Raw genomic sequence first — 12,330 nt, forward strand, 5'->3', positions numbered from 1 at the left:
AAGTGCAGCTTTGTGTTTAGAACAACAAAACTACTTGTTCAGATATCTTTGCGTATATGGTCTACCAATAAGCTTCCAGGATAACAATTTCCACTACTATTTCACAGTGAGTGCACTTTAAGTCATATTATTTCAGTGAACAAAATAATTCCGTTATAAAAAGTACGCAGTGCAAAACTTTGCTTTACTTACTCAAAGAGCTCTCTGTCCAGCAACGCTGGTAAATCATATTCAACAAGCAATTCATAACTATGCCACAAAATTGCTGCTACACAATGCAAATGGGAAGGAGATGGCATCAAAAGCCCATACTCTCTTGTTGAGCTATTTGGACAAATGTAGCTGACCCGGCCACTTTTTTTCATAGCTGCAACTCTTGCAGAATCGCTGACCCATTTCAGCAATGCTTGAATTCTGGAAGGCAAGAGGATGTAGTACATTATAAAGGTTCAAAGAAACACTCAAAAACAAATTACCTTGCTGTCTTTTAGTAATCTGATTTACAAATTTATCTCTTCTTTTGAAGCAAGGTTCAAGAGTAGAGCTCAAATTCTGTTTTCTCAAGACTTAGATCACTAACGGGGGAAAAATTAATTAAAACCACTTATCATCTTGGACAGCCAAATGTAAGTGTTCTTTCTACAGAGAAAGAAACACAGCAGGTGTCCCAGTTCTGAGTATTTGAGAGAAAAGTCAGTTGAAGACTGAAAGTTTTATCACATTTATAAGAGCAAAAAAAGAGGGACAGCATTCTCTGCAAAGGATGCAAGGAGCTAGGAGGGAAAGCTGGGAAGTTTCTTTAGATTTCTGCACTTTCAGGCTATCTCATAATAATCAGATTTTTAAAAGTCTGTTTTTGTGCAGTAACATCAAGCCACTACTTAGCAGATTATTTTTGTATACACTTCCACGTGACAATCAAAATAACATTACCTATCTTTTGTTCCAGGGTCTTGGGTCGTTCCAAGCTGATAAAGAATGTCTATTGTGGAGTCAGAAGAGAGACCATTTAATCTTCCAAACAGTAAAGGGCTATTCAGATCTTGCCGCATTCAAAAAAAAAAAAAAAGGGGGGGGGAGGGGAAATAATAGAAGTACTTACATATGTATTTTTAAAAAATACTAATGAAATTATTACAGAATTGCAATATTAATATTGACTTGAGTTTTGCCATTAAAATAAGGATGCAATTCTTATACACACCACTGCCTTGAAACTGGGCATTCTGTATGTTCAATGCAATGTTCAGCCTTACTTTAAAAGGAAAAATCATTCATCAGATACAGGACTTAACGGTTGAATTAGAAGGATTTTCTTCAATATATTCCAAAAAGACATGACTAATTCCAATGGAGCTGTCAAATCTTATGCTTCACAGAAACAAACATTTATTTCAAAATGCAAGCTTATTTAACTCCGATTTCCATCAATGGGACTAAGGCTGAGGATTTCCTCTGATTATTTCCTATTTATCTTCTCCTCACCGTGTTCATCTCCTTCCCCTTAGGTAGGAAGCTACTCTCTTATCTAGCACTCAGGATATATTGAATGCCCTACTCCTGTGTCTTCAAAACATTCACCTAATTATCTATTACACACAAAACCCAAAATAACCCTGGTTGCACCACTTTTCTGTTGTAGAACCACGCACATAGAAAGACTGTGATACTTGGAAGCATAACGAAGCGCAATGGCAAGTTCTGGCAACCCCAATTCAGAATCAGAGTAACATGGAAATATACTATATTTGTACATTTATACATACTATGTTTTTAAGTAACAGCTGAAAAAAACCCCAAAAACATTGAGCTCACCTGCTGGATCGCTCCCTGATGCTGAGCAGTTTCTCAGAAGAATGTCAATCAATTTTAGGCCTATTCTGGTGGACTGAAGCCCAATTTTTACAAGCACAGCCTCAATGTTTGGAGAATGCATACCACAGTAAGGTGACATCAGTAAAGCAGCACATGTCTGCAACAGATTAGCTGTGGGTGCTGCAGCACTAGCCATCATTCCTTCTAAATCACTTATGTGAGTGAGGCAGTGGTGTAATAATCTTAACCATCCAATACTGAAAAGGAAAACATGAAAATGAGCTAATGTATCATTTTCTTATTATTTTATTTTATTTTAATCTATAACGTAACTACCTGTATTAGATTCTAGGACAAGTACTGCAGAAAACTGTTGTGACATGATCAGACATCATCTGAGAAAAGCAAATTATAATGACTAAATTTAAGACCACAATGTAAAATACATTAGTAATGCTGTTGTAATCGCTGGTTTAAGGCTATAAGAAAGGCAGAGTTTGCGGGTGGGAAGAGTTAAGAGCCTGCAAGTTTTATTACCAAAGTTTCTAAAATGTTTCTTGATTCACATACACATTTCTTCCCACAGGGCCAACCTACTGGGGGATATGCGAAGGGCAAGATGTTTATATAGAGGGAACACAGGGGGAGAGAGAGTTAAAATTAAAAAAGGTGTTAACCACTGCAATTTCCTCACGTCTCTCTCATCCTTTAGCAATATTGTTCAGTATTCCTTTTAATAATAAATCTTGAAAAGCAAACCTATTGTAATTGAATCAATCTGGAAACACATTAACTAGACTTTATTTCCAAAAAATATACCACAATGCTGTTTAAACAAGGACTACGAATAAGATGGCAATCTAAGTTGCATATGAAATAAATGGCATCATTTCACTAACAAGTTCTAAACTAACAGGTTAACTTATTTTCACAGCTAACCTTATCTCCCACAGTTAAAAAAAAGGGCATATTTGCATACAGAACTTAAGTTCACACTTCTATGAATAATTAACTCCTAAATATTTATCATTTTAGAAAAGAGCAAGGTTTCTGCTATTATATCCAAGTTTATGATAGTAATCTATCATATTATTGTCATTACTTTATTGAGATACCTATAAGACTAAGCTGAAAGCCACAATAAAACTTTCCAAGACATGAAGAATGTACACTCACTTTCTTTCTTTAGATACTAATTATTTTTGTGTGACTTTAAGATAAACTTTTCTGAAGTACAAATATAGCAATAGTATAATTCGGCTACGAAAATCTGCTTCACTGCTATTCAAGATCAAAGACCAATTTCAGCTACAAAACTTTTATCAAATATTCACGAGACAGTATTTATGGTATCTAAATTTACTTACTCTAAATTTTTCTCAGCAAAAGAAAGGTTTTTAAATCTTTCCCATGCTCTCTTCTCAAATTTATAAACATTAAGGTTCAAAGACGAAATATCTCAAAGTAATGACTTTTTACAATTTAGTAAGCTAAATTTCAGAACCAGGATATTCTCAGAAATTCACTCATTGAATTAGACTTAAAGCTGGAAGACTTAAACACTTAATTTTTAACTACCCTTAAGGATTTATTTACTTTTACTTTAGAAATGAGTACAAAACTCAAGATGCCACCTAACCACATAAAAGCTTTTGAAAATGTGCCAGAATCACAACAGCATTCAGTTCCTATTTCTCAAATGTCTGCAAACAGAAATATTAGATATGATTGCCACAAAACATCCTATTATCCCTTTTCTATTCCTGCTCCAATACTTATGTAACTCAGCTGACTTCAGTAGGGATAAGTAGTATGTTGCTACTTCATTTTTTTTGACAACTGCCTACCCATTAAAAACACAGAATGCAACTCTAAATGCTTTCCTATCCTTAATATTCTTTAACCATTGCAGAGATGTAACACGCCCTTTCACATTTGCACACTAAGCATGCTACCAAAAAAAGTGAGAAATACTGCTTATATTTGCCTTCTGCAAAAAAGAATAAAAACCAAAAGATATTTGAAACAGATACTGTAAATGTTAGAATTTAAGTACAAAAACAGGTACTCATGAATACAGTTTGCTACTGAAAGATCTGACTCAGAGCAGACAACATTATTAAAAAAACCCCAAAACAGGATCTGGCACAAACATGGCTCTGTTCATTGATACTGGAAGCTTACCTTGTTTTAGAGACCTGATCCTCAGAAGGAAGGAATGGATTATTGACAGTTGCAGACGAGGTGTTTCCGAAGGCTGTGAGGCCTAACAATTTGATCTGAGAGAGGCCTAGTGTACTGGCATCTCGAGGACGATGGAGACGGAGGCAGACAGCTGAGGCAACTTCAGCTTTTACCAGCTGGATTTTTATGTATGTGAGACCGCTTGTGATAACAGGAGTTGACAAAGGTAACATATTGACACCATCTGCACTTATTTCAACAGATACTGATGAAGGGCAAGCTACAGAGTAAGATAAGAAGGTTTAAAACTATTTAAAAATCTGTACTGGTTTGAATTCTAAGTGTTAAACATGTATCCCTGCTAAAGATAAAGAACAAGATGACTGAAACGATCTTAGGCAAACACTACTACAGAACTGCAGCTAGATTATTTCACCTGTGCGATGGTGTACATTAAAATGCATAATTATTTTGATACATGGCGTATACAGTTGATTTCAAAGACATAAGATGAAGGAAAGTCCTGTCAGTGTAAATGCCACATATCCCTGGCAGGGCTATGACAATAAGAGCTGAAAATTTCATGCTTCATTCCAGCTATCATACAAAACCATTTTGCCTGAAGGCACCTGACCAAAATCACATTCTCACTAGGGAAAGTTTAGAGAAGTTTGACAAGGTTCTTTGGCATATTTAACGTTAATGCCACAAGACATGTACTAAGCTAGAAGAAATCAAGCAGAGGCAGGGCTTTCCATTCTCAAGGAAAGCAGAATTAGCAAGCTTTTCAACTTACTTTACAGGCATTCTTCAAACAACCTGCCAGCTTTAGTTCCTCTGATTATACTTCTTGTATCATCTCTAAATCCTACCCTTCAAATTTTCAAACCGGCATCAACATCAGTGAATCTACTTACTCGCCAGAGAGGCCAAGTGAGGCTGGATGTGGATTTCCTTGAGCAGCACAGCCGCAGGAAGGTGAATTGTGAGGTCGCACCAAGCTTCCTCGGGTAAAAATATGTATGACCATGCAGCAGACCGAGCTCGTCTGTGGGGGGGAGTAGCCTGCAGCAGCACTTCAGCAGGCTGGGCAGTGGGACTGCTGGAGGTGATCGAACCTTCAAAAACAGCACCATTCACACTGATTATTCACATTTATTAATAAAACCCAGATTAAGTTACAACCTGAAACATTTCCATTTATTGATAACATCCCACGTGTAATAATGAGAACCGCTGAGATATTTTTCTTTTACTTTTAGACTGTTTTACAACAGGCAGTTTACATATCCACATGCATATGCACGTGCACGTGCTTGAAAATCTGCTAGTGGATACTTGCTACCAAAATCCCAAACTTTCTGTCAAGAGTTCATTACAAAAACAAACCAATCAAAAAGGTGTAGGTTGAACAGTATGCTTAGAACTTGAACTCAATTAATTCATAGTTGACATAATGAAGGCTTTAAGGGTTTAAGTATTACAATGACAACATAAACAACTTTATAACCAAAATGTGTAAACCTTTTTACTTAAAAAGGATTGTTTCACATGAAAACCTTTTTCTAAAAAAAGACACCAGAATCAAAAAAACCTGACTAAAGCAGCTGCTTATTTTTCTAATCTTAGCATGAATTAAAAATGAAGTCGGAAGATCTAGGCTGTGTCTTCTTTAGCAACAAGATCAGATTTGTGTTGTTCAAATGACAGATACTTGGGGTGTTTAAAGCAGCTCTAGCCTGGCCCCATGGCTGAATGCCTAGTAGCAGCTGGAGGTGAATTCCTGGACATATTTTAATAGACTTTCATCTCAAATGAATTGAGTTCATCTCTCAGAGAACACTACATGATGAGAATCAGAGTGTAGTAAGTGAGGACAATCAAAAGGTTAATTTAAAAAGCACACTCCTGACTGAAAGTAAATTATTAAGATATACGCACTTATAGCAGAACATCAAGAACTGCAGCATTTTGCAAGTTGGGAGATAAGGCATGCAAGAACCCACCACCATACACACTTAGGATTTTTATTACTTAAAGTAATCAAGTACCAACATTTGCAGGATTCTTAAATTTACATTTCAGGAATTTGTGAAGAGCAAGGTAGAAGATTTCTAATGCCCACCTATTTCTGCCAAATAAACCTTTTTTTTTTTTTTAAAAAAAAACAAACCCACAAACTCATTATTTTTGTCACTCTTAAATTTTAGTAACAGGACTGAATGGATTTCTCTCATCTGACAATTTTTCCAGAAATTTAAAAAAATAATCCTTTCTTTCTCCGCTCTTGACAGTGAGACACACTGTATGAATACATTCACAGCCTACGCTGGGCTAGTGGGCAGCAACAGGAAACATTAAGACACCAGCAGCAAAAAGGAGCCTTTGTAAGATATTAGAGTACATCTACAACTTAACACACATGCATTTTAGTTAACTGGCAGACACTGTATTGATACCAAAACAGCAGTGCAATTCTAACAAACATTCATGCACGCAACATCAGAGCAATTAGGTGCTGGTGTGAGAGCAGCATCAGCAATATCAGCCCTATGCTCTAGCTTCTTCTGCTCTTGTTTGACCCAGCTCAGGCTCATTCTGTGTCATTCAACTTTGCTATGCTTCTGTAACAGCTGCATCAAACCTGATGTGCCTTAAGTGAAGTCAGTGAGTCTTAGTGTGTCTATGGCAGATGGTGGGCTGGAACTGGGTATCTCCTGACCTAGGGGAGGACGAACGGGCCCATCTTGATGCATGACAACATCAGATACAGATCACTCCCTTTCCTTCTTTCCCCTATCCACACAAGGTCTTACTGCCTGAGGAGGAGGGGCTAACCTCCTCCTCCAACATCATCCTGAAACACCAGCAACCCCTCTGTTTAGAGGATTTAATAGTATTGCAACATTTGACACTATTACAATACTTTTTGTTAAGAACTTGATAAAGATTCAAATGACCAGTGGATTAATGTACGAGAAAAAGTATTTATTACTTACCCAACGGTGCAAAATTGTGGATTCCTTCTGCATTATCAGGCTCAGAAGCTAGCACTCTAGCTTTCAAACTGCTGTCTGTTGCTTTGGTAGGGCCAGAATCAAGAAATTTCATAATAGTTGAAACCATACTTCTCGCTGTGTTAACAATAGCTCTTGTGCTCGTTACCATGTTGTTACAAATAAGCTGAACACCACCTGTGTATAATGTGGGCAGGGGGGGAAAAAAAACCAACACTGTTCAGAAGCATGCAATAGATTCTAAGCAAGCAAAGGCCTATTTAGTAAATTTGCTCCTCCAGACACCTATCTGTAGTCCTTCTTTAAATGCCAAAAAAATCTACAATAAACCTTTTACTTGACGCAGCTAAAGAAAAGACATTCTTACCCATATCATGGAAAGCTTTCAGTGCCTCACTTGTATCCAACACTCGTAAAATGAACCAGAGCAGTGGCTCAGATAACTGACAAGTGGCTAGAGAACCCTAGAAGAAAAAGTTAAAAAATACATGGTTTCATACAAAATTAATAGGACATGCATAACTCCTCTTAGCCTCCACTTTTAGTAAGCAAAAATCCCAGAGAGTAAATGCTACCACAGCTGACCCCTCTGCCACAAAATAGCAATACTGTGTTCCACATGGTTCACTCCTTAGATGGGAGAAGTCTTTGTGGTAAGGAAAAGATCAAACTACTGGGGTAAGCAGCTGAAGAGAAATAAAAATATTGAGCATTTAAAATACCCACTAATACGAACACAATAAATGTGTTTCCCATCCACATATAATAAGATATTCAATCCATCTTCAAGCCTTTAGCCAGGAACATTTACAGGAATGTCAAAATGTCCTTACAGAAGCTCTCTCTCCCCCTCTACCATGGGCAATGGAGAGAGGCTTCCAAACTTCACCCCCAAAGTGAAGTCAGGTTGGAAAAAGTTAACATTTCTTTTACATAGCACTAGTTCAGTTTCCTGAGCTTATTATAGGTTACACCATCAACTAACCTATAATTCCCTTGAAGCACAGCAGACTTAAGGGAACTTACCTGTCTTCCCATGTACCCACAGGCCATGTAGGTAAGAATTGGCTGAAGCATCACTTGCACTGTTGTTGCTTTTTTGCTAAGTGTTGTCAGGATAGTGAACAACCCATCTCCAACTGATATTGCATCTAAGCCACCATGAAAGTTTTCATGTTTAGTGAGATGTAAGCCACTTGCACCTTAGTGAAAACAGAAACAGTTCAAAGGTCAGAAATCAGGACCTAACAAACCATTACAGCACATAAGAAAACTCAGACATTTAAATTTCTGTTCAGTTAAATGTTCACATGGATTTTACAGACTACAAAAGATACGTGCTATGTTCTTTATAGTATAAATAGGAAGACTTGACCTAGGAATTCAGTGAATTTAAATCTAGTAAGACCATAAAAAATGAGTGTAATTAGTGAAGGAAACAGAATAAGAACTACAAAGACTGGAATCACTCCTAGCCAGAAGCAACTAACAAGTATTTAAGATTTTTTTTCAGATAATAATAGGAATGTACTTGTGCAGCCTAAAAGCCCAACAATTTAACATACATATTTGTATCAGAAATACCTCTCCCAGAATTCTCTTTCTCAGTGTTACAATTCAAGATTTATTCATGAGGATTTACTGAATATCAATATTCAGCAACATTCATTACACATGGCTGAAATTGAGGATGGAAAGCAAAAGAACAGTCTTCCTGAGGAAGAGATTACCTCCATAAATAAAACCGTCTTACAAAGCATATGCCAACAATCTGGAAGAGCTTTTAAAAGTGGTTTTAGATTTGAGTGGGGGGGAATCAATGGAATAATCCCATGCCATATAACTCCATAACTGGAGTTATACTAACAAATAATAATAAAAAATAATGTGTTTAAGTCATCTTTGGAACATGCCTTAGAGAAATACTTTGGCAAGAGAACTGACAGCTGTACTACTTTAATAATCTTCAAGTTGTCAAGAAAGAAAATACTGATAAGCACTGGATGCATGGAGATAGACAGAGCAATAAAAGCCTTAAGACAGCCTCTCACAGTCTAGAAAAGTTAAATGGAATGAATGATGGAGCTGAAGCAAACTAATGTGGGCTTGCTGTGAAGACTTTGAGGTGAGGAGAAGGTAGGATAGGAGTGGAATACTGTTACCAGTATGATTCTTATAGTCTATCAATGACAAAGCATCAAAACCTAAAGAAATGAATACGCAAAATGGTCATAAAAGAAAATCCAGTTTCTGTTTTAACTTCATGTGACAAGTGAATCACTCAAGGTCATTCTGGTTCCTGACCAGCTTGCTCACCAGATGCAGTAAATTAACACTATGAGCATAAATTTTGACACCAGAGCCACTACTTATCACTACATATCTGCAGATGTTTTCCTGTTTATCTTTCCTGGGTAGCTAGCATGCTGCACTAGCTATTACATGTTTACTATATATGCTGATAACTGATTTTTGGATCATATATAACCTTGGCTGCAGTCTCGGAGAAATGTTTTCTTCGTAGAAATTGTCTGGAGAGCGCTTAATACATTTTTTCATGAAGGAACTAAAACCACAAATAGCTGTGTTACATCTTCCCAAAATACACACACAAATTAGTGTCAATAACCTATATTAAAAGACCTTGGGAGGAACAATCCACTGAAGGGATAAGCTGGCCCAGTATCCTGAATTCAATGAAAAACATTTTGAAACAACACTATCTTTCCAAATTGCCTTTTTAAAAATGCAAAACAACTGCTGGACAGAAATCGGTGGTTTAGAAAGACATCAAAGTTGAGGAGAAGAATATCTGAATTTCACTCCAAAGAAACACATATTCAGAACAAACCATCGATCCCAGAACAAACTACTTCCAGTGTTCATAGCTTATTTGCAATATAACACCAACTACCCAGAGTAAAGGAGGAGACCTTCTGGAATAATTTCAGGAAGGTTCCAACAGCAAAATTCAGGCTTGTCAAATCCTGCCTTCTGTTTAATTTGACTACTGGAGATTACTACTTTTTCCTCAATTGCTTTTATCCCAAAATGAACCACTGGTCTAACAGGCATCTGCTCTCATCCAAAAAATACACTGTTTTCTGGTAATAGCACTGGTTAACATTTTCACATCTGCTTAAAAGAGACTAGCACAGAAAAGGCCTCAGATACTTTACTCAAAATCAAAGAACCACTATAAAGAGAGCAAAATTTTACAACTATTACACCTGAAGTGGAGTGCAAGCTCTTTGCCTATTCTCCAGCAAAATGTTTTTCCCGTTTTGTGCATGCAGAAACACTCATGGTATTTCAGCCAGTGGTTTAATTTGTGCAAATAAAGCCTGTGCTATCATTACAGCTAACAAGCAAGTGACACAAAAATAGCCTGAGAAAATGCACCTTAGGCACATGTCTGACAAACAGCAACTTTGCTGTTCAGAGTATCACCATCTTCCTCTCTTGTTTGTAGCAGGAAGATCCCACCCACAAATAAATGACTGGAACTTCTAGAACATGATGTTAATGAGATTTCTGATAAAATAGAGGAATATGTATTATGTATATTATGTATTCTGTGCAAAGGCCAAAATTGTAATTTGTCTTTTTCAGAAATGATTAAAAAAAAAAAAAAAAGGAAAATGCATAGAGAACAATTGAGGTCACATGTCTCTAGTGCAAACCGAAGACTAATCCTAATCCACGCACAGAAGCATGCGATGGACACAGACTGAAAACCAGGAAATTTCATTTAAACATAAGAAAAAGGTTTTTCTACTTCAAAAATGATTGAACATTGTAATAGGTTTCCCAGGGCAGTTGTGGAGTTTCCACCCTTGAGGAACTAAAAACCCAACTGGACAAGGCACTGAGCAACCTGCTCTCTGTGGCAGGCTCTGAGTTGATCCTGCTTTGTCCCAGGGGGCTGGACTAAACAATCTCCAGAGGCATCTTTCAACATTGACCATTTTGAGATTCAGCAAATTCGAAAGCCAAATGCATACCTGTTTGGTTTTAATTACTGTCTCTCACCTCATGTTAGTTTGTTTCACATACTTGTCCCCTCTTTCACCTCTTATCAGTCTCTTTTTTTTTTCCTGTCCATTTCTGTGACACATCCTTTCATGTCTACACCCAATATATGAGTCTGTAGAAGTTTTAAGCATTTCGCCACCCCAAAAGACCTTCCATTTTCTTTACAAAATACCTACCAATTATCATTGCCATAGCACTGCTGTTACACTGGCCAAGTGCAGACAAAATCTGGCTCATAATTTGTTGGTTGGCTAATACCAAGTCTGCCACATAGGCAGTTGATCCTTGGGTATTAGGGTTGCTTCCATTGCCATCTTTGCCTCCTGAAACCTTTTCTTCATCAGACACGCTGTCTGTAGTACTGCTTGCTACTGGAACACGGGCACTATATTCTCGGTTACTGGAAAGCGGCAGTTGAACTAAAATGTTGACCAGCTTTAACAAGTCAAACATAAGTTGGTCCCTTGTCATTTCTCCACAGACTGCTTTGGCATCGCCTGGACGGATAATATTGGCAAAAAGCCCTCCAAAACATGCTCGAGCACCCACAGAGCTGTCTGAGCCGCTGCGAGACATCACTTTGTCTGAACATGTAATGTAATGATGCACAAGGAAGGTTATCGACTCAATTACTGCAGAAATAGTGCTAACTGATACAACTTCAAAATTCTGTTCTAGGGTAAATTCCAAGAGTTTCACTTGTGCATCCAAGGGTCCCTGGCCCGTCTGGAAAGCACCCCTGAAAAAAAGAAGAAAAAATTTCATTGTTCAATGTTAACAAGTTATACAGGTTTGTTTGGTTGGGGTTTTTTTGCTTGATTTTTAAGAATCAAAAGATACAGCAGACTTTCAATAAATAAAAATCCAACCATTTTCAGAAATGCATGTTGAAGCACTATCTGAACTTTCACAAGAGTCAAGCATTCATACCTTTTTAATATACTGGTCATTACACAGCCTATAGGATCTGCTTATGCTATCACTTTTCCTGATACCACTAAGGATTAAAGTTTCCTTTGAAAAAGTCTAGGATTTATCTCTTTTTTTTGGCCCTGCTGAATCCAGGGTTGTGATCCTGCTTAGTATTCTGCTCCTATCACACATGATCCTGAACTCCACCATCTCATGGTCACTGCAGCCAAGGCTGCTCTCAACTTTCACCGCTTCAGCCAGACCCTCCTTATTAGTGAGCATAAGATCCAGCAGCGCTCCTCTCCTCATTGGCTCATCCACCATTTGCATCAGGAAGTTATCATCGATGCACTGGAGGAACCTCCTG

At 37.5% G+C, this 12,330-nt stretch overlaps 1 protein-coding gene across 1 annotated transcript in view; it reads right to left on the reverse strand.

Moving 5' to 3' along the window:
* BIRC6 (baculoviral IAP repeat containing 6) overlaps positions 1-12,330 on the reverse strand; it is a 180,083-nt gene that overhangs the window by 84,428 nt on the left and 83,325 nt on the right. Inside the window, exons 46-54 of the mRNA XM_029086930.1 lie at positions 11,228-11,790; positions 8,043-8,218; positions 7,384-7,480; positions 6,999-7,193; positions 4,917-5,117; positions 4,000-4,279; positions 1,816-2,072; positions 934-1,042; positions 193-414 (exon numbers count right to left, since the gene is read on the reverse strand). Of these exons, the coding sequence (XP_028942763.1) occupies positions 193-414; positions 934-1,042; positions 1,816-2,072; positions 4,000-4,279; positions 4,917-5,117; positions 6,999-7,193; positions 7,384-7,480; positions 8,043-8,218; positions 11,228-11,790 (2,100 nt within the window). The remainder of the gene's footprint in view (positions 1-192; positions 415-933; positions 1,043-1,815; positions 2,073-3,999; positions 4,280-4,916; positions 5,118-6,998; positions 7,194-7,383; positions 7,481-8,042; positions 8,219-11,227; positions 11,791-12,330) is intronic.

This window comes from Antrostomus carolinensis, unplaced genomic scaffold, assembly GCF_000700745.2.
Source record: "Antrostomus carolinensis isolate BGI_N321 unplaced genomic scaffold, ASM70074v2 scaffold2889, whole genome shotgun sequence".
NCBI classification, from domain to species: Eukaryota; Metazoa; Chordata; class Aves; order Caprimulgiformes; family Caprimulgidae; genus Antrostomus; species Antrostomus carolinensis.